Below are 23759 nucleotides of genomic sequence, written 5' to 3'. Positions count from 1 at the left end.
TTTGTATGCATCATTAAATAAACCATTAATTAACAATTAGCGGCGCTATGTGCTTTTTTGTTTGCTTTGGGTATGTGTACGTGTATGTGTGTATGTGTGGGTTAATTTAATATTGAGCCTATGCATCGGCTTATATCATAAAGTAAATATTTACAAATTTCATATCATTTGATGGCATGCAACTTATGCAGTATTATAGCTAGACTTAATGCTACCGAACTACACATACATATGTCTTAACTTATTCTACACTTTGCATGTGAATATGCCCTAGACAACAAGCTGCTATTACCATATCTTCTAGAATGTATGTATTTGATTCTCATTTAGGTTTACATTCCTACACTTCAATTAGCCCAGGGGCGAGTCCACTAGCTGCGACCCAACGCCCACATCATGACACTGAGATACCAGGCAACCAGATAGTGATTTAAGCTGTCAGATTGCCGACGAGCTGCGGCCGACGTGTAGAAATAGGTTTCGATGAAATTTCGCAGACCTGTGCCCGATGACAGAGTAACTAAAACGAAATCAATTATTTAAATAACATCATGAATAATAAGTACATAGTTGCTGCAACTATCCCTAACAATTTAAAATGTTATCTGCCTCCTGCTTCAAAAAGAGAACATGGTGGCCCCCACATTTGTTTTAAAGCTCAGCCCTTAACCACCCAGTAAGTTTAAGGAATTTTCTTATTTCGACGATCTCAATGTTATCTCGAAACACATTGTCCAAATAGACGTCTGGATACATTTTCAAGTGTGCATCCAAACGTGTCCTCCCAAATGGTGTTCTTAGATACTTGGCTTTTGAAACCACTTTAAAGAATACTATAGTATCAATACATTAAATATCGAAGGGAAATGGCATTGTACTGAAATAAATTCCCAATTTGCTTAACTTGATCTGTCTGGTCTAAAGGTAGTGGTAACGCATGTAAATGGGCAGCTGTACCAAAGCTCATACATTAATGCATATTTGATGCTCACCTCTGGCTGGCACCGGATCCTTTTGCGGTGTGCCCAATTCGATTTCCTTGTACTCCTGATATAGATCGCCTATCTGCGCTGTGCAACGGAGCACCAGACCGCCAACGCCAACACCCACTGCATTTGTCGAGTGGGCATTAGCCGCATTGCCATTGATGGCGGCCACAAAGTGCACGGCCTGCAATTGCAGTTTCAGGCTCAGTCTGGATGCTATTAAGTTGTCAACCGTTCTGATGTATTGTGTCTCATCCGTTGTTACCTGTGGGGGCGATCGAGAGGTGGAGAGATGGTGGTTACAGATGCTGTGTGTATATTACAATTAAAATGCATTTGTGCCTTCCTGATACTAAGTACTACGTATGTAGGACTACAAGGGTACAGTTTTAAAGTAGGCTTTAATTTTTTCTTCGAAGAGTTCAACTGATTTCGCCTTCCGCTTACGGCTACCAAGCCAAAGGGCATGTATGGGAGGATGCATATGGTGATGGTGGTGCTGGGGTTGTGTAGCTGGATGGAGGTGCAGAGTTGAAAAAGTTGGTCCACATTGCGTCCAACTAGATATGAATGGCAATTTGTCTGTGGGTTATTACAAGCATGTTGCCTGTTGAGGCCAACTGAGGCCACTTATGCAACAACAACAACAACAACAACAACAAAATCACCAAAAATGGAAAAGAACAACAAATATTGCAACAAGAGGTGCTGTACATACGGCAGAAGGGCAAACACAGCCGAGCAACTTGAACGCAAGGAAACGGATGCTGAAAAAGAACGGACATGGCATGTCATATTTTGGTGTAGTTGTTGTCCATGTTATACTCGTAGTTGTTGCTGTTGTCATTTAAAAACGAGTTTTCGATGTTGTTGCGACACACATATACACACATACACACATAAACACACATACACACACATGCCAACACACGTGACAACAACGCAGAGGACAAGCAGCAACAGCACACTTATTCACTCATATGGCTCGTTGGTTTTTCGCCTGTCCGGACATTTGTCCGGCATTTTGTTTGAGTGTGTAGCGGACGGAGTGCGAGTGTCTGTGTGCTCTTTTGATATCATTCAACTCAAGGTTATTTTGCTGTAGTAGCTGTTGGTTCCGTACGCTGTGCAAACTGTTTATTTGACGCTTATGCTTACATTTCCATTTCTGTACTACTAGTACTATTTCTACTGCGTACGAGTACATAGTATGTATTTTTCGTTCGCCCCATTTTGGCGTCAGAGCGTCTGTCCAAACATCTGCCTGCCTGCCTGCCTGTCCCTCCGTCTGTCTGTCTGTCTGTCTGTCTGTCTCTCCATCTGTCTGCATGTGCGTGTACTCTTGTGCTAGCAATTTCATTTCCGCCATGGCACCAACAGCTACGTACAAGCATGCGAACCGTTTCACACAACAAACTACACGAAATGCATGGGTCTGCTCCCAGCTCCCTGCTTCCTTAAATTGAATGCTGATGGTTACTTGCCTCTCCTTGCATATTCATATTCATATTTATATTTATATCAGCTTCCACTTAGGCAGAGACGAAGTCACATTCGTGTGCCTTTCGCTTCAACGCACAATTTCCGTTTGACGCGTCTTTGCCAGGCAGTGGAAAATCTACATACTACAAGTATACGAGTACAGCTAAGGCAACTGCTTCTTGCAGCTGCTAACTGCAACGCATAACGACATGCTTTTAGTCGCAAATGGACCAGTGTGTGTGCGTGTGTGTGCGTCCATTGTTGAGTTTGTGCCTAAGGAACTGCAGGCGCCATTTTGCAAATGGTTTTGTAGTCATTTCCTTTCTCTTCATAGTGCTGCAACGTGCGCGCTTTCGGTTCCGTTTGTCCTGCTTTCTACATATAAAGTGTATACGACAACATAGGTTGGTGGGTCATAAAATAGAAACTGCTGCTTGTTTCAATTTAAGGTAAGAAGACAAGAATATACAAGTAATTCTTTCAGTCTAGGATTGCCGCTGATTGGTCATTAATGATGAAAATGCAATAAATATGCATTTAATGTGCACTTGTAAACTCATTTGAGAGCCATTTACTTGTATGTATGTTGTATCTAGCCGTTGCCAGTGCGTTTCTGGCGACCATAAAAAGGTGTAAGATATTACAGTAAACACAATTTGGGTCAACAACAACAACAACAATGGCACGTCGTTTTACATGCATGTACTATATATAGAAATACTCCCGTGCAAAAAGGGCGCTTCAAGGCAAAATCTTCCCTTCAAATACACATCCACAGCAGCAACATTAAAAAGTTAAATTGTGTTGTTGTTGCGTGCCCCTTAACCCTTTTTACAGCGAAACATTTTGTTTTGGTTTAGCTTTTTATTTGAATTTTATTTTTATGCAGGCAGTCGCAGCAGCAGCGGAAGCAACAGCAGCAGGAGAATCTTAACATAAAAAGCCATTTTCAGTTGCGTGTTAGAGGCTGTATGGGTGTTCGGGTGTGTGTGTGTGTGTGTGCCAATTTAATGCCGCGTAATTTACGAGAGACTCTTAAGGCGAAAACGCTTTAATTAAGCATGTGGCATGAGCCCCAAAAGAAAATACCCTCATATTTCTTGTGATTTACCTTTATGGCGGAGTCGGCAAGGACAGCAGCAGGAGGGCACAATGAAAGGTCGTACTGTATGGAAGAGGCAGACAGAAAGAGAGACAGACAGACAGACAGACAGACAGACAATTTGGGCAATTAAATGAACGTTTGTGTTTGTTTGCACATTCAGCGTTTTTGGCTTGTGGCTTAAATTGTTTTTAGCCAACATAAACATTGCTCTCTTGCCAAAGTTTGTTTGCCTACTTCTTACTGTTGCTGCCGTCGCTTTTTGGCCTGCTAAGTTCAATTTGATAGCAACACTCATTCATTTACTACGCCATTAACTTACTTACTACGAAAAATGACAGTGTATGGGCAAAACATGCTAATTTTTGCCCAAAAGGCTTATGCAAATTAATATGAAAATGGCAACTTAATATACAACACATAAAGCTGTACATAAAACATTAAACTGAAAGGGGTGAAGAGAAAGGGTAAATGAGCTAGTGATAGAAATAGAGGGCGAGAATGGCAGAGAGAAAGAGAGAGAGAGAGTGTGTGAGTGAAAAAAGCCACAAATAATGTGTGAGGAAAATGTTTGTCCACTATTAACATTTTATAATTGCTTCATTTGCGTTTCGGAAAGCAGCTACAACAATTTAAACACGCCTTATACATAGTATACATTTACTTTTTAATATGAATAGAATATGTATTTAAATGACGAAAATATTATTCATAATGTTGTAAACGAACCTCGCTATTTAAATTAATATAAAGCGGTTTCATAATGTCAGCATATCTTATTCCGCCCTAGACATCTGAAGCAACGTTTCTTACAGGAGAATTGCACAAATCAAAACTTTAGCTGCAAAGTTTGACAAACGAAGTCCGAATAACCCACTTTGTAATATAGTAACAGCCGTTTTTATGTATTTGAAATATTTTGTATGTATTTACATTTATGGCTGGGTAAGCCCAAACGCGCCTAAAAACAAAACCTATTATCTTTCATTTCAAGACCCAAATATTTAGAAATATTTGAAAAGACGACTAAAATAAGAATAATTAATGAAAATCTTCAACAAATAAACAGAAACTCCTAAGAAATAGGTAAATCTTGATGAAGTCTTCTACCAAGAAAATAAAAAGCAATGTTTTCTAATGTGAGTTTCATAAAACCACGCCACAATTCACTCAAAATAAATCATTTCTGTTAATTTTGAGAAGTTACCCACATGAAGTCTTTAAGCTTAAAGAAAACTGCTAATCATATTTTATTAAAAACGATTGGGAGCAAATATTAATATTATTTCGCAAGTATCACTTTGTTCATTTATGTTTCGTGTTCAAATCGTATCGTGATGGGAAGCTCCAAATATGGGAAGCTTACAAATATTGGTTTGGGTTTTGTGTAGGCATTTTGAAGATACGTTATAAAAAAAATTAAGCAATTATTGACTTGTATGTATAGTACTTGTAAGTGTGTTGACTGCGAAACAAATAATTTGCACATCTCGAAATGGGATTGTGTCGGAAAACGTTCTCTAAGTGTATAAACATTATACGTTAGACTTGAAGTTACATTATGTTCATGTTGAATTCAAATCATTGGTGTGCAAATAATAATTCTCTACAAAGCTGCAAAACACAATGTGGACTCGTGCCAATGCAATACGAGTACAGCATCTGCGGAAATTAGTTGCTGTATTCGTATAGTATTTGTATTGTTCGCTGATTTTAGTTTGAGAATAATAAATGTTTTTGCATAAATATGGTTTATTTGGCTGCTTAAAGTTTTGTTTTATTTTGATTTTGTCCTGCCATCGATTTGGACCACAAAGAGCTTGTGAATAACAATCATTAATCAAAGCCATGGAAAGTTTCAGTTAAGCTTTAATTATGTGCTTAGTTGGAAAGTCTCCGAGCACGTCGTTTGTAGCTCTGTGTCAACCCCAAGCCAAAACATTCAACGCTCGACCACTGGAACACAGATGGGAGCCAAACGAGAGCGGCCCATTAATGCTCAATAAATAATTTATCAAAAATCGATTGCAGCACAAATCCATGTTCATGTCTTTCGGCTCTCCCCCACTTTGCCCCTTGCTTTGGCGGAGACGGGGGAGACCAGAGGCAACAGCATCCGCCTTAATCCGAACTAATTCCCATGATTCACAAAAAATTTCATTTTGAGCTACTTTTCCATTAATGTGACGAAAACTTTTTAACAAATTATGTTAGTCGTTAAGGTTTTTTCTCTCTCTCTTTTTTAAGCTGCTTGTTGTCGTCGCTATCGCAATCTTCGTCATTATCATCTTTATCCTCATCCACATCGGTCTGGCAGAAATGGCAGTGGACCACATGTGTGTTTTATGCAGACACATGAAATTTTATACAACTATTTGGCTTGCCCTTTGACACTGAGTGTGCTTTAATTTGTGGCGAAACAGCTCAGCCTTGTACTTTGTGTTCAATTGCATGGATACAAACGACCCAAGGCTGGAGGAGAGATTAAGAATGCGACTGAGTCCCAGCAGGTCAATGTTTTTCCGATGTCACTAAGTGAGAGAAACGGAGCCAGGCATTATTTATGCATTATTTGGCACTGACAGCTTATGAGGCAGGACGGCATTCGCTTTTGTCTCACTTTGCGTGCAATTTTCTAATTCAAAGAGAGACCATAATTCAATATCAAAAATCCATCCAGTATGAAACTAAATTGCCAGCGCTTTGTTGTTGTTCTTGTCTGAGCCAACATAAACACAGCATACATAAAATTTTATGCGACACACCGAAACAAGCAGGCAGTCAGTCACACACACACACACACACACACACACACACACACACACACACACACACACACACACAAGTACAAACGCAGAAACATACACACTTTTGTCTCGGCTTTTGTCATTAGTTGGCTGGTGTGACAGGCAACAAAGAAAAAATAAAGTAAGAAAGAACAAAACGAGATGGAAGCCAGAAAGCGGCGTCTAGATAAAACGTTAAACTGCCTGCATGTGGGTGTCTCAGTGTTTGAGTGTGGGTGCGTGTGTGTGTGTGCCCGAAAAAGTAGACTATGGCAGATATAAAATGGCAGGATAAGACAGACGCCGTCCAATGTCGATGTGACACTGCCACTGCACGTTATGTCTGATGATGTGGGTAGACATAATATAAAAATTTATGAAGCGTTTAATAAGTTTTCTTTTCTTTGCTTTCCCGAAACTCGCCCGGTCTCCTCCGTCCCGCCTTGCTCCACTGTTTCGTCCCTGCATCTCTGTTTGCCTCTCTGTATTTTCGTATTTTTATATTTCTGTCTGTCCAGCCGGGTGACAAATGAAAAGTGTTGCCTCGTAAATTCATTTAAAGGCCTTGTGCATTTCTTGCTACAACTTTTACGTAATTTATTTTATGTATTGCTTTGCTTTTTTGGGCTCACTCTACTATGATTAATAGCAGCAACGAACCAAAATAAAAAAAGCAAAAAAAAAAGATGAAAAAGGTTTGCTGCTTAGTGACCGCAGGCCGCTTGGCAAGTTAAAGGAACAAATACGTATTTCAATTTAAAATTAAGTTGACTTGACTTTGTTTGTTTCCGCCTTTGGGGCTTCTATTCTCGTACGAGTATATTTCCTTCGTTTCAGATTTATGCAACCGATAAGCAGTTGCGGCGGGGTCAGCAAAATTGATGCTTCAAATGACTAATGGTACTGTTTGGCCTACAGCCTACAGATATACTATTATATACATATGTAAATAGATGGGAATGCATATGGCAGCGCGCATTTTGTGATTTGTTTGCTTTGCCTTTGATAAATGATACAGGCAGCACCCAAATCGCATTATCAAATCAGAGCACACAGAACCCTTTCTTGGTTTATTGAGTTAATTTTGAAGGCAGTAAATGGCTAGGGTACCAGCTTAGTGGGGGGCGGCAGAGGGATGGATAGGGTTATCATCTTAGATTGTTAATCCAGTCAGTAAATTTGGCTGCACACTCGTGTTGTGTGTAAAATTTTAATTAAGAAATCCAAAGGCTCGTCCTCCTGAATAGATGGGGCCGTGGGGCTGGTGTTAGCTTTCATTTTATTAAATTATATCGTATTCATAAATAAACGACAAATTTTTGTGGGGCTTGAGGCACACGTACCATGAAATTACATGGCATTACCGGCTTTACAAGTTTCACTAGAAGGCAACAAGACTACACATGACTCCCACACTTGTACATTTACATGCGGGTAAGTGGGTTTGTGGGTAGGAGTGGGAGTCCTTGTAATTATAAAGGATTTATGCTGCTGATAAATAAGTCAAAGCTGTTTAATTAGCGTAGGCTCCAGCAATAAGAAGCTGCAAAGCTGACAAAGGCAAAGTAAATTCTTTTGAAGGTCTTCAGCCGCCCAGGCGTATGCGTAATAGACATACGTTTTCGAAAGATTCATATTCCAACCATAATTAGAGATTAATAACCAAGGCCGAATACATGAACGTGCATAGAACTGTAGCCTATATGTTACATAATTGTTTACATAAGTGGAGCAAGAGCTCATTTAATGTTAATCATCAATTGGTGAGGGGGGGGGGAAGGGGCAGGCACACTTACCGGCACATTGTTGATGGTGAATCGCAGCTCGGCACGTGGACGTGAAGGCGGGGTACTGCAATTGGCCCGAAGAACATCGCCCGGCTCGTAACGCGTGTGCTCCGTAAATAGCTGAGGGCGTTTCTCCGGAAATTCTGTAATAATTCAGAAAGTAGATCCAATAAATATAAAATATATGAGATAGTAACGCATAAGAAGTTTTTGAAGAATCCTTTCCACTTAAATAAGTTTACTTCTATGAAAGAGCGCCCAAATATTTTATGTACAGCTTCAAGTTTCAAGTCAAATATTTAATACTCATATGAAGGTAAACATACTTCTAATAATAAATTACATAGTAAAGACATATCAGGTATATATGTTTGTTGGCACAGATTAAGAGTATCAAGTAATTCGACTACAGCTAAGCTCATATGATCTTGTTTTTGGAAAGATTTTCGAATTTCTGTATCAATTATGTTAATCGTATCAAGTTTTTATTTTATGCTGATTTATACAATTTGCAAATATTTATAGTTTGCTCGATAAATTGCCAAATAGTTATATACTATATACGAGCGATTTTCGTTAAAACCATAAGCTCTTTGAGTGTTGCCATAATAAATTCCATAATATTATATGGAGTCTATAAACAAGTTATGACTATATTAAAAAAAAAGAAGACACACGAAAGGCTATGACAAACGAAAAGGAAAGTCCAACAGCAACTAAGTTAGTTTCTGTGAAAGGATTGTTAAAGTAAACACATTTGATATTGAAACAATGAGAATAGTACAATGAACGACTATACGTTAAACCTACGACTTAAATTTTTGTGCGTGTGCTAGTATAGTAATTGGAAAAGAAAATGAAGCTTTTTTGCTTTACTCTTCACAACAAGATCACCAAGAAATCTCTTAAAATCAATAACAGTTGTGAATATACTGATATTCAAATATGGTTGCACATTGAAGTCGAGGCGTCCTTTTAAGAATACCGCAAAAGGCGTATGTAAATTGATGTTCATTGCCACCTTCTTTCAATGCTAGCATATTCAATTCCTTTGCTTAACATAACTAAATGAGTGTGAAGGTTTAGGCTGATGTCGTTAGAAAGCCGGCAGCATAAACTAACAGCAACAACAACAACTACTACAACGATATGCAGCATATTGTCTATTGCTCATAATTTTTTCACACCTTTGCAGTTGCTCTTGCAAGTGCCTTTGAGGCATTACTTGTTTGCTTTTTGTTCTTGTTTTTGTAGTTGTTGATGCATTTTTTTCTTGCAACCCCAACACCTTGCCGGCAGATTGTTTGTGGGTTTCCTTTGCCAAGAGATATCTCGCGCTTGCCTGGCGAGGCACGAATGTTGAGGGGCAAGTGCTTCATGGTATACGATGTCTTTGTGGCAGGAAAGAATCACAAACAGCTCGAGGCGTTTATTTTTTTAGTTCTTTTAATTGCAACGAGGGGACGAAGAGATGGGGAAGGACACCAGCAAGAGCTGGGAAGGAGAAAGCGTGCACCGCTGGGCGAATGGGTTGCAAAGGCCTTCGGCACTTGTGTGAAGTGTCATCAACAGGGCGCGCAGCGAGCGGCAAGTGGTTGATGAGGTTACCCTTGTTGTTGTTGTTCTTGTTGGTATTGCAGTTGTTGTCTGCAGTTGACAGCATTGTTGTCACGTCTAGCAGCGTTGACTGGTCTCATTTTGTTAAGCTGCGCTAATGAGACAAGCTGACTGAAAGCTTGTCTTGCTGAACTGCCCTATCTAGCCCCGTGCCCCCCGCATCCTCTACTTACCCACAACTTGCATTTGCGCGTAAGCCGTGGCCGTGGAATAGAGTGGAGCATCGGCTGTTACCTCGCAGCTGAAATTTCCAGAGAGCCCGAAGCCTACATTGCGTATGAGCACCAGCGTGGCATTCGAGCTGCTATCCTGTTGGCGAAAAAGAGGATCAATTAGTCGAACGACCAGCTAACAACAAGGCGCACTTACGTCTACTCTAATGCCAGGATACTGAAACACTTTCGTGTGCGGATACTCGCCGGGTGTATAGCGATAGAACTCCATCTGCCCACGGTAGAACTTAATCGAGTAGAGCGGCGCACCATCCAGTTGATAGTCGCAGCGTAGCGCCACCGACTGACCACGTCGCACGGCTGGCGGCTCGATGAGCAAATTTACATTACGTAACGTGGCCTCAGCCGCATCTGTGGACAGAGAAGAAGAAAATTGTGGATTTATTTAAATTGATGGCAGCGACGTGAATGTGTATGCTGTATGCGTCAAAATAGCCTCTGTGTGTGGGTTGGGAACTGGTTTTCCAAAAATCGAAACCCACAAATTGCACGCAATCGATGTCGTTGGCGTTGCACTTGCACTCGATTGTTGCACACAGTGTTGGCGCATTTCTGTCCTCTGAGAAACAGACGAAGTTGAATAAAGCCAAAATGGTGTGCAGCTTACAAAGGCAATAGCCTTCGATGGTCGTTACAATTGAAAGAATACTGCAACTATATGTACACCTCGAGTATGTATCTATTTTTGATTCGAATGTTCATAGGCAAATGCAACCGCGTGACGAGAATTAACAGCACTTTTTAATTAAAGAGTGATTTCATTGAAAAGTGAAATAATATTAGTGGTGTGTACATTTATAGAACCCAGGAAGTAGACCAGAAAACCAAATTGAACAGCACCATGAGTAGTAATTTCAAATAATATACTCCTTTCAATGTCAATTAATTTCAAAATAAATCGAAACGTATTTAAATTAAGTATTTTTATATAAAGCTGTTTAACAGTTCAGTTATTTCAGATAATACATTTATTATGTTTTTGTGTTGATACGTACAACCGGGACAACCGGAATGACGGACATGTCTATATTGATTACTTTAGTCATGTTGATCATAAATATACCTATTCTATTCAGTTCGCCACATTTCCTTCTGAATGTTTCAAACTCATAAGTTATATAATTCTTTTCTTGTGCGTAGATTAAATCACTTTAAAGAATACTTTTCAAATGTTGCCTAAATCTGTTTTGCTTTAAAATAATTTTTGGCCTCTGCTTTAAGTTCACATTACGGTGGTTTTTTAATTTACATAAAATTAAGATCTTTCCTAATATAAAGCTATTTTTTAATATAAATACTCAGTTACATTTATCTAATTTCATTTGTTTTATTATTTTGTACCTTTCACAAAAGTTTTTATATAGACAAATCAAACTCAACGTCCTAAATCAAACAGTTATTGAAATGGTTCCCTGTTCGAAATATCTGGAAAAACTTATTCAGACTAATTTGGTTTATGTACGAGCATTCATTTGTAGCTTTGACAGTCTGTTGAGCTGCAAACTGTTCGAGATTTCAAATGAGAAATTGTATTTGTATTTTATGACCTTTAAAAATTTGTTTGGTAATTTTGTTGAAATAAAAATGTCATGCTTGTGCTCTACATACACGTCATATTTTCTGAGGCTTTCAACTTTGGTTGATCGCAAAGTCTTAAACCATGTATGTATTAATAAAACTATATAAAACTAATATCTAAAGCGGTGTGTTCCATTTAAACTATAACTTATGAAGAAACTACAAAAATGTTAAGTTACAATACAGAAATGATGTGGTCTTGACAATTCAGTTCTTCGAATTGGTCTGGCCAGAAAAAAGCTGAATTGGCGTTCTTGCTCAGCGGCTCAGTTGCTCAACTGCTTGGCTGGTGGGTGTGGGCGCCCACAATTACGATGGATGAAGCGGCAACTTGACTACGTGGACACATTTGCATGCGCGTTGCCGTAAAACAATATTGATACGCTGAGTGAGCCCTGGAGTTGCCTCTCATATGCGCTGCAGCGGCAGTTTGATGGCCCTGCTTGTCACATAAATCCATTGGATTAAAAGTTGCAGCAACAGCAAGAGCAGCGGCAACAAGCAACGCGTGCTCGACATCATCGTCGACGGTTCAAAATGTATTTTCTGGCTTGAAATGCATATTTCGTTGATTTTTCTTTCGGGCTCACGCTTATCATACTGTCGTTGATTTTTCTCTGCAGAACGTTCTTAAAGAGGTCGGCTTGGGCGCTCATGTCCAACAATCCAGTGAGTGGGGAGCAGGACGAACTGAGACTTCGCCATCGACTATCATTTCATTGAAAAAAGGCAACTGGCAGTTGGTGGCTGACCCTTATCGTTGTGTAACAAGCTGCTGCTGGCACAAGAGCGGTCTACTGCACTTGCAAAGGGGCTCTTAAAATCATTTGCATGTCTGTGAAGGGCAGAAGCGCCTTAGTGGCAGCTTAAAGTCAGCTATAGTGGGAGTTGCAGAGTTACAGATCGATTAGCAGCAGAGTAGGCAACACATGCCAGGAAAAGTTGACTGACTACATCAAAAAGCAATTTTCCATTTGCTGTTCTTTTTTTTCGGTAACAGCTATTTTTACACACACACACACACATACACCATGCTACCCGCACCCACATATGAGTACACCATACAAGTATGTACGAGTGGAGTAGACAAAGTGTGTTTGGCTTTTCATAAACTCGCAAATCGTTTAAGCCGCCTTACGAGAAGTTGTAAAACCTCTTTGCTTGTTTTTTTTTTCCTCTTTGTCCTACTCGTACTTCCAGCCCACCCTACAGCGTGATTTTTTTGTTTCAAATAGAAATCTTGATAGCAACGCAATATCATCAATGTCGTCGGCACAGGCAGATTGCCTGACTGCCTGCTTGCTGGTGCTTGTGCCTGTTCCAATGCCTCTATATATGCCTCTGAAAAAGCCAAATCCAAGCTCGTTGCCCAAGTGTCTGCTTCTGCCCATTTCGTCAGTCAGTCAGCCAAGTTGTCAACGACAATGCTCACGTCCACCACCACATTTACGTTGAGATGAGAGATGAGATGCTCTGGAAGCGTCGTAATATCCGTTTGCTTGTGCAACTTCGCCCTGCTCCTCCGGCTTGCAGTTCATCCTCGTCGGCTTGTTGCGTCGCCTCTTCATCATCATCGACAGCAATGACATCAACATCAACATTGACAGCGTCTCCGCCGTCATCTCCTCTGTCGCCTTCATCACAGCCGCTGACAATGTTTTGCTTTTTGTGGTGCTTAGCACGCCTTATATTTTGCACACATTTGTTTTTGTCACTTTTATTTGTTTCTCCTACTTTCTTTGTAGGCCCATTTAAAGCCTGACATTCCTTCCTTGCTGTATTCTACGTAGCGCACTGGCTTTAGTTATTAGGCCCGACTTAAGCTTATGGCATTTGACATACAGTTTCATTCTAGACATCCTTTAGGCAAGCACCAAGAAATATTAAATGTGCTTTTATCTAACTGAAAAGTGTATGGCTTAGTTGTAGTTGGGATTCTGTATACTTGTGTGTGTACTGAAAAATATAAACACGATACATATGAAAACGTAATAGCTTCTAATTGAATTGAGCAGATCAAATTCTTGATATCAAATCCTCATGTTTTCGTTTCCTAATCCTATTTCTTTGGCTTCATACGAAATTTATACACTTTATATGATACTTTCCTGCTCGTATTAATTTGTGTAAGTATACGTTTTGATTATTATCACTTAAAGAAATTCCTATTTCTGAATTACTACTACTCACAGATTCAGAAGCAGGCAATCCTAATGTATTCTCTATTATTATTCCCAAGGAATCCCACTATATATTTTATTAGCGACGTCATGGTTTTTTGTTAAAGTCTAAATAGTATCTTAAGCATCTACAAGCCTTTACACACAGAAGCTATTTTTGAGCTTAAATTATGGCTTCCCCGTATATTTATACCCTGTAGACGAAGAGTAAAAAGGGTAATTAGGTGTGATAAAGTATGTAAGAAGCGTCTGCATCCCCATTAAGTATATATACTCTACACTTTTGATTCTCCAAATCAAAGTTCTCGCAAAACTACCTGAATAGTCGTCGGTTCCCATAAATGCGTGTATTGCGGTTTTTGTTTGAAAACAAATTTGTTTGTATTTGTATTGTATTATATTGTAATAATAAACATTTTTTTTCAGTTTCGATTATATATTATTAATCGAATTGCATGAGCTAGGTCCATGCAAAAAATCCCCCACTCTATTTTTTCAAAACTACCTGAAAGTCTATGAACCATATTTTAGTAAATTTTTTGGTTTAGTGCATGTTTACAATTAACGTGTGATTGTTTGCATGGTACTGTGCTTTTTTTTTTGCTCTTGCGCATTTACCCTGACAATTTTTATGCAACTTTTCACCCACTATGCAAACAATAGGGATATGGAAAATAAGAAAAATTTCATTGAAATATGTGCAGCTGTGATCATAAAACGTTTATTGACTGCAAAATTCAATATATCATGCATTCAATATTATGACAATATGCAGTTATGCTACGTGGCCAGACCAGATCCTGCAGCAAGTCCTGCCATACCCTCCACAACCACACAAACCCGCCCGTACCCATAAATATTGAAACGCGCGCTGCAGCTGCGTTTACATATTTAGTTACAAACATGTAGAAGAGTAAAGCAGAAGAGAGTAAATACATACTCGCATATAAGGCTGTGTGAATGTGTGTGTGTGTGTGCATATCAGTGCAGACACCAATGACAAACTTTTCAGCCAGCGCCAAAGGCACAGATTAAGCAGACATGCGAACCCCCACACACTTAGTCGAGCGAGTTCAAGAGTTGTCTTGTGATGAACTCACTTGTGATAATTTACGGCTAATATTTTTATTGTCATGTGGCTGCGGTAATGCCAAAAACCGACGCAGTGGCATTCACATGGTGAAAAATATGGCGTGGCATGCCCAGACCTGATGTCGTCTCTGAGTTCAAAGTAATATAACATATTGTCAGCGCCCAAAAGTACCCGTGAATGCACCGCGGGCAACCAAGGCTGCTGTTCCTGGTTATTATTCGGCTGTTTCTTTCTGGGGCATGATAAGCCATAATTCCGCACATATTCGTATATTATGTATAAGGAATATATGGATTCGTCCGCTGAATCTGCCATCCTCACAGAAGTTGTTCTACTAATTTATGCAACTGCATTCAAATGTTACTATATTTTGCAACATTTTTGACGGTGTAGAAAAGTCACAGCTGTAGAAAATGAAGCTATAGTGCGAGCCACTCTTTATAATTCTGTATTCTCTTTTTTGTGAGCAAATATATATTTGAGATAAATTGGATTTCTTTAAATTATAATTATTTCTATTACTACCATTGAAATTTTTTTTCAACAAATCGTAATTATCTGTGTTTAAAGAAATAGTACTGTTTTTTAATATATCTTTAATTTTAAACATAAATAAATGCTAATTTAATAATGAAGTTTAATGTTCTATCAAAACATAGGTATATACATAGATGGTGTAGAAATTGCGTCTGTTAATTTTCACACTGCAATAAATTATTATGATTGGTTTGTGTTGGCTCTACCATTACTTAAAAGGTCTTTAATTTCCATTCCACAATTTGAGATTTTTTAATTAATCCAACATTGTTAAAATAGTTGAACTGGTCTTAATTTATTTAATGTTTGAATTTGCTTGAACATTTGCTTTCATATAAAATTTAAGAATCCAAGCTTTAAAATGCATGGTTAGTTGCTTTGGTTCTGAATATTTGTTTGGGTTTAAGGTAATTTAATTCCGACACACACAACCACAACAACAAATATTCGCACATGAATTCTTTATGTAATTACGCATTGCTAAAAATATACCGAAATTACGAAAATAAATTGTGCGCGGTTGCATAGACAACGAGACACACTCGAATACACACAAGCACATATCCTCAAATATGCTAGCACAGATGCAATTCGTGGCTCGGTACGGCATTCTGTGATAATTAACACAATATTTTATCCGGAAATTCGTGTATCTGTATCTACAAACTGTGAAAAATGGTTGCCTAGATGGAAAATTGTTAGAGAGCTTTGGCAAAGTTATTAAAATATTTCACATTATGCCGAAAACACGCCATTTTCATAACTTTCAAAAACAAATACAAATAATCTGCACATAGAAATACGTGCAAAAATATTTGCATAATTTGTATCCGACTGCACAGAAAATTTGAGTTAAATTTTATTTAAATTATTCGAAAAGAGACGGACGAAACGAAACGAACTGAACTGAAACGAACCGAAACTCGTTCAACATTTTTGGCAGACAAATTGGCGCTGTTACAGTTTTGAAAAGTTGTTGACACATTTCGCACATATTTTTCTTGCCTGCTGCGCTTTTGTTTTCGCACACAAACACGCACACATAGTATCTCCATATACAGAGGTGGGACAGGCGGAGGCAATGGGGCGAGTGCAAGTGGGAAGAAGACATAATTATGGAACGGGATGGCGTTACGGCGTGCAATTGAAATATGAAATGAAATTTTGAAAAGTTTTCATATAGTTTTTATGCTTTTTGTGTGTGGTCTGCAGTCCATTCAATGAAAACTCTAGCCATTCAACTAACATTTTCGGTCAACATTTATGGCTAATTCTAACTTTGATTGTGCGGGCGAGTATGCCGATGCCATCTGGTATTTGCGTTGCCTTAATGGAGTCAAATTGTTTTCAAACTTGAATAGACTGAAGTGCAGCTCATTGTTTTTCAGGCGTGTGGCAGCTGACACATGTGGAAATGGAGAGTATCGCAGCAAGGCTGAGTAAAGATGATTCATGGAAATGACGATATTGATTTGTATGCGTATCTATTAAATGGTTGCTAAATAATATTGATAATCAAGGTGCCACAGTCGTAGATGCCACAGTTCGGAGGATATAAAGAATTATTTTGTTTATTAGTATGTTTGTTGTTCAGCTCAAAAGTACGTTTAAATTGTAATCGAACCAAAAATGATTCTTTGCACACCATCACGACATCTTATCACGGCAGACTTCATTAAATTTGTATGAGCATGTATAAAAAATGTATAAATATGTTCTCTATAATTGCTATCATCACTTACTTAGTAGCTATAATTAGTCAATTAAGACAGATCCTTACAGAATTACAATTCCATTTTTCCTGCTAACTACTATCCGCCATCTGTTGGTGAGCGTGTAAGAAGTAATCAAACCAAATATAGAATATCTCTTTCATATGTGATGCTATTTTTAGAGAGTGCCGTTCAGCTTGGACAGCATTTACATAGAAAGTCCATTAAAAGCTTAACAATAAATTATAATTTCATTATTTTGGCATTTAAAATGAGCGTCCAGTGCAAACGCAAACGCAGACGCAGCAACAGTAGCAGCAGTGCCAATGATAAATTATGAAATATTACAACCTAAAGTCAGACTTTTTTCTTTTGGACGAATTTCTTTTTCTACACACACACACACATCTTTGTCTTCCTATTTTGGCTGGACATGATAAAGTTTTATTTACAGACAAACACAAAGGCATACATGATGCCGACGTGCTTGCTACAGTCGGTATCCCCAGCTTCTCATTTCTCGTCCTACTCTTCACGAGCACGTTGTCCCTCTCTTCCTCTCTCGACATTTCATATGTATTATCATATTTTTGTAGCCAGCTTTTTACTTAAGTTGGGAAGAAAAACAAGTTTCGGTTTTTTTGCATCTGGCAAACAGTCATCAATAAGCTTGTCCGATTCAAAGCTGGTCGGGCCATTTGCATGAATGCGTGTGAGTGCTTGTGTGATTTCGTGTGCCCGTGAGTCTTCTGTATCTGTGTGTGTAGGAGTGGGTGTTGTAGTGTGTGTGTGCGGCAGCCAATAAACATAAAAATGAATGTCTGCTATGTGGGTGCCTGATGCGTGCCAGTCTGAATTTTTCATATCAATTCAATTATATTTAATATGGCACAGTTGGCCACAGAACATGGCCAGGGTTTTGAAGGCAACACATTCATGTCCCCATGTTCATGTCGTACTCGATGTCGATGGTGATGTTGATGCCAATGCCGATGCCGCTACCGTTGGCAGAAACAGAGGTCAATGTATTTGGGTTTTATGTTATTTTTCACACATTTTGCCCAAGGGGTCGTGTTAAAGTTAAGCCTTAACACATGAGGATGTTCAGCTTAAATGGTTCGAAACTGAGTCGCTTGATAGCTAAAAGCGGCTGATTAGTTTTGGGCTAATTGCTCAACAAGCACAAACTCAACAGCCACACATAACACTAAGCTAAGCATTCACACTTACCCTTTTGTAGTCACGCAAACACACACAACACATACACAAATACCCGCACGGACGCCTCATTACAACAAACCAAAAACAATTGCCTACTTTTGTGCGTGTTTGTGCTGAGATAACAAATCGAAGCGTCACTGAAGCATCCAAAAATAAACCACAGAACCCCTTTTGTAATTAAATGCTTGTGGCATCGGGCATCGATTGTAGGTGGGTCGGTGGGTCGGTGGGTCGCTCGTTGTTGTTGTCCAGCGATGAAAGCATTTTCACGCGAAATACAAAATGGCGTGCAATCTAATGAAGTGTGTGCTTTTGTATACGTGTCTGTGTGCAACATTTCTGTTCTGTTTTCGGCACCGTGTTTAAATAAATTTCAACAAAATGTTCGTAATTAATGTGAACCGAATTTTCGGACACTTTCTTTATAAACGAAAACAACCGAGGGTTGTTCCAAATTATAACAATTCGATGCGAATGCTATTTGATGGAATGAGAGAAAAAAGTCCAATAATAAAAAACCAGAAACAATAGCAAACACATATTACATGATTATTACTTGAGATACCTATCGTAACTGACTTAAGAAAAGTAAAGAGAAGACCAAGTTTTTATTTTATTTTATGACAAGGAAATGGGAAGAGCTTTAAACTTACAATGGCAGATATGAGTAGGTATTGTAACATATTGTTGTCATTAATATATTTTTAAAGCAGCAAAATTCACCATAACTCTCACATCTTTTTTTTCTCTTTAATGAAGAGAATAACAAATCTTTGAAGCATTTTAACTTCAGTAAAATAAATATCTCGCTATCAGCTCTATAAGGAATCAGTTAGCGTATGAAAAGTGTATATATTTTTAAGAAGATCCAGATGGAATATTTTTTTTTAGTTTTAAAAAATTGAAGAGTCTGATTGTTTTTGGGCTCTTGTCTTCATGAGATATAAATGTATATCTATATATACTATATATTTTTATATATAAATGTGTAACGCTATTTACACTATCCATGTGCGTGTGGGCTTGTTGTTGTTGCTTGTTTGCATTTGTGGCCTGCCTCATGTTGCACGCAATCGTGCACGCACAATCAGCTGCCTCGCAGTGCGGTTTTATCGACTTGGCTGCCATCGCTGCCATTGATTGCAGTTCATTAAGCACGCACATGACTTTCCACACACAAACACACACACACACACACACACACACACATACATATGATGTGCGCTTTTCAGTATTCTTTTTTCCAAGCAGACACCTGCTGCCAAGTGGCCTGCCTCATTAGCTCTCTCTCTCTCTCTCTCTTTAGCTGAGGCAGGAGCTTTACTTGCCGCTTGACCGTTGCTTTTCCCTTTACGGCAGCTGCGCTTTAACCTTTTCGCCTCCTTCCGTGCCGTGCCGAGCCGTTCCGTTTCGGCTTTCATGTGCCAAGCCGTGCATATATTTTCATAATTTGTTCTGTCTCTCTGCCGACGACCAATGGCCATTGGGCCATTACTGTTGATTGCTTATTCATGCATTCATTTATATGTACACGTATACTCGAACATACCGCCTCAGTATAGTATTTTCACACCCATTCAAAAGCACATACTTTTCCGTCGGTTTCCTTCTTAATGAAAGTGTTCGTTGCTTTTTATCAAAATTAAAGTGAACAACAACAAAGTGTTTTGAGAATGCTGGCCCGCCCATCGAACGATATATTTGGTATACGCCGGCCCATTTTCTCCCGAACCCCCCTTCAGCCCCTTCATCAATGTTAATTGCGGCTTCGTTGCGTTTCATGTTTATATTTTAAATTAATTATAAATATTTATTTATCCTGATTAGTTGTGTGGGCGTTTTATAGGCAGGGTGGCCAGAGGGCTAGCGGCTTCGTAGCTGTTACGTCAGTTCCTGCTATTGCCAATGCTTAACCAAATTGATTTTAGTTTATTTTAGCTCAGCACACCCCAGCACCACCCAATTATTTGTACTGCCTGCCACGCCATCGATTACAAGACTTGGCTTTAAGAACCACAGCATAGTAGGGAAACCTCAATTGCCATTTCGCCATTACTCTTGCCCGTCTATGCCAGTCAGAGGAGCCTCGGCTGCTGTTTCTGTTCCTCTCACAGCTCGTTCATTATACCCTAAGTGCGTGCATTGGTTAAAAGGTATGCTGCATATTCTAGCAAAGAGTTCATAAAAGCGATCAGGCTTCGTAAGTATGTATGGGCGGAGGGATTTTTAAGAACTTTTATAAATTTTTATGCTATAGGGTATTGAGTGTTTGAATCATGTCTCTCTTTAAACCTTTCAAAAAAGACATTTAAGCACTTAAACCATTAAATTGAATTAAGTTCCCGAAAAATATAATGAAAGTTAATAAATAATAACAGTCATTGAATCTGAGTCGAATCATTTAACATTTCCACACATTTACACACCTGAACAAATACTTAGTTTAGCTTTTCACATTTTTGAATGTTTCTAAAAATAGCATGCCGTTTAATAATAATAGTCCTAACCAGGAGAGCTCCGATTCGATACGGGTATATTTGAAGAAAACGATTGGAAGATCAAATATAGTTGAATTGAGCAACGATTCTACAAATAAAGTCAAATGGCATTTGGATGAACCAGACCTCAGGTAATCACTAATACGATTGACAAAGTAGCAGTACAGGAATAATTAAGAATTGATTCCATTAAGAAGCCATTTCTTCTACCAAATCTATGTGGCTTTAAGCTTTGATTGCTACCTCCCGATTTCTCTGAGTTAAGATTTAATAATATCTGCTGATTACCTTGGAAATTAAAAAAAAGAAATTAAAGGTTGTATGTTTTTCGAGATTTGGTAAAATGTTAATTTTTGTTGTTAGGCCTCCCTGCTTTTTTAATTAAAAAGTACCTCGGACTTAAGTTTTTGAGCCATGCCGATGTAATTGAATTTGATGAGAAAGTGTTGTAACGCTTTTCTAGGAGCAATAGCAGGGTATTGACTCTTCAGTCCGCCCTTTTCTTTTTCAATTTCTCCCTCAAACATCTGTGAAGAATCTTTCATTTTTGTTCGTACTCGTATTGTGTTTTGTGGCGCACAATAATTGATGGCAACATCAATTTTCAAACGAAATAATCAAGCCGTGCACACACACGTACACCGATATACGGCTACACATATGAGGAGGACGTGATAGCTTAGGTTTATTCTCCGTGTTTTTGTGCCGTATCCGGAGCACACTTTCGTGCGCTGAAGTTAATTTCAGTTTTAAGTGGCAGTGGGTATAAAAAGTAAAAAAAAGTTAAAATAAGAATGGAATGTAATGCCAAAAAATGTGCAGCTGCTCTCAAAGCTGCAAAATCAAGTGAAATTATTGAAAGCGATGGTAAGGCAAACGCTCATGCAGCGTTTAAATGAAAAACACAAGTCAATTTATACAGCTATATAGCTATGTTTTGCTGTCTTGCTGGCTCCCTTCCCGATATTTAATCTTCTTCTATTTCTTCGCGTTATTTTCGAGTGTTTTGTTGCTGCCTGTGCTGTATAGTATATTAAGCCTTTTTTTGCGATAGAGATGGTGATGCTATGCTGGCTGCTGCTGCTCCTGTAACTCGTGAAGCTTTTTTAAACAAACCGCACGCACACACTACACATATTCAGACACGCACACACATCTATACACTCGTACACTCGTATGGACAGGCAGGAAGATACATGCAGCAGGCGCTTGTCAGTCAAGCTCTCTCGCAGCCAAAATCGTGAGCTTGCCCGGTTTCATTTATTTCGTTGTTGGCCAGGACTTCGCCACTACCCTCCCCTTGCCTCCCCTTCTCTTCCACAGATAGCCAGGCGCACCCCAGTTGGACGTACGTGTATATTTGTTGTTTTTTGTTGGCGAGTGCTACAGAAAATCTGCACAAAAATGCACGGAAATTCATCTTGATTTGTGCTGCTGTTTTTCTTTTTTTCTTTTTAGCTGCCGGCTAATGCTGCATTTTTTTGTGTTGCATTTTTATATAACTTGCTCCTGGTTTAATTTTTTTATTCTGGTCGCTACCAAATCAAAGACATTTAAGCGCATTTTGTTAAAAGTCACTCATGGCGCTTGGCCATGGCTCATTTGGCTGAAAGTGGCTGGTCTCTACTTACCGCTAAAGATGCCAAGCAGCAAAGTAAAAAGCAGCAGCCACTGCCACATGGGTTGCTGATGCTGTAGTTTCTGCTTCTGCCCCCGCCTTTGTCTTTTGCCGTGTATCCAACCTGTCGCATTGTGGCAGCAACTCCCACATGGTGGTCCTGTTGTTGGCAACATGTTGCAGTTTCTGCTGCCACCGTGATTTTGCATTTCCGGGTTGTTGCAACTAGATAAAACTTTGCTACATGCCTGACGGCTGCTGTGGCATTTGCTGCAGCTTGTTGACGGCTGCCGTCGTGATGCGTGTGTGACTGATGTTGATAGCATTGATAATGTCTGCCACATTGTCAACATGGGGACTTTTTTGTTCTTTTTCTTTTCTGGCTCTGCGGCCACTTTGTCTTCTGAGCACTATCCGCGGACGTTAATTAAGTGTGAAATTAATGGAGAGTTTTTCGAGGCGAGCAACTAAATTATTTTGGCTCGCTCGTCCAGATTTGGCTTCTAGTTGACAGACTTGCAGAGCAAAAATGAAGACTTGTTGGCAGTAAAACGAACAATTCGGAATGAGGCGATAAATATAAATATTAAAGCATGTGCTAACCGCTTTATGTCACATTGTTTAAAAATTTCACTTTTTTTATACTTATTGTAAAGATGTAATTTTGCAACTGTCGCTCAATTTGTTATTACTTAAAGTATTATTTGCTTTACGGTTTCGTTTTTAATTTTTTAATTTATTCGATTGTATTTGATTTTTTTTTTGCTTAAATATTTAATTTGATTCGAGTTACTGTCTTCCTTTGTATTCGTTTTGATTAAAATGCTATTTGAAGCTAATAAGCTCGTTGTCAGTTCGGCTCAGAATCAGAAATAAGTCGCCTCTCACTCGCACTTTTCACAACACTGACGACAACACCCACACTGCGGAATTTTCTGCCGCTTCGCCGTACTCTCAACACGTCACACAACCGTCTGATACACGACTAAATGTGGCACGAAGTTGTTGTTGCATGTACGCAATGTTGTTGCCGCAAGCGGCAGTTGCTCAACATAAAAATGTTGCTGCCATGCTATGCTCTATGCTTGATAGGCTATTGAAGATGTTGCTGCTGATGTTGTTGTTGTAGTTACTGCTGGTTGCCAATGGTTGGCAACATATTGCCTGGAAAGTGTGAGACACGCGTCCCAGCTGCCGTTTATTTGCTCGTTTCATTATGGTTTCCGCGGCTGTGCGCTTTTCCGCGAATATTTCTGTCACTTGACATTTATAGGCGTTTTTAGTGGGGCTTCTAATTACTTCATACGCTAGGCTACGGCTGCTCACCAA

General features: G+C 39.1%; 1 protein-coding gene across 1 annotated transcript; it reads right to left on the bottom strand.

Moving 5' to 3' along the window:
- Positions 1-23114, bottom strand: LOC115621211. The gene is made up of 6 exons (XM_030514793.1): positions 22444-23114; positions 10130-10344; positions 9934-10069; positions 8153-8286; positions 993-1251; positions 1-520 (listed from the first exon to the last, which is right to left on the bottom strand). The coding sequence occupies exons 1-6, from the start codon at positions 22781-22783 to the stop codon at positions 372-374; spliced, it is 1233 nt and encodes a 410-aa protein (XP_030370653.1). The 5' UTR covers positions 22784-23114; the 3' UTR covers positions 1-371.
- Between the last annotated feature and the right edge of the window lie 645 nt (positions 23115-23759).

Source organism: Scaptodrosophila lebanonensis, unplaced genomic scaffold, assembly GCF_003285725.1.
Source record: "Scaptodrosophila lebanonensis strain 11010-0011.00,11010-0021.00 unplaced genomic scaffold, SlebRS2 tig00000024-arrow-pilon, whole genome shotgun sequence".
Lineage (NCBI taxonomy): Eukaryota > Metazoa > Arthropoda > Insecta > Diptera > Drosophilidae > Scaptodrosophila > Scaptodrosophila lebanonensis.
The sequence above is the reverse complement of the archived record's forward strand: the minus strand, read 5'-3'. Positions and strand labels throughout refer to the sequence as shown.

What these genes read in the sequence shown, in the direction of transcription:
- LOC115621211 (XM_030514793.1), bottom strand. Translation starts at nt 22,783, where the DNA reads ATGTTGACAATGTGGCAGACATTATCAATGCTATCAACATCAGTCACA. An exon ending in CGCGCAAATGCAAGTTGTGG is followed by an intron (nt 8,287 to 9,933) that starts GTAAGTAGAGGA and finishes GAATTATTACAG; the next exon opens with AATTTCCGGAGAAACGCCCT. An exon ending in TCACCATCAACAATGTGCCG is followed by an intron (nt 1,252 to 8,152) that starts GTAAGTGTGCCT and finishes TCGCCCCCACAG; the next exon opens with GTAACAACGGATGAGACACA.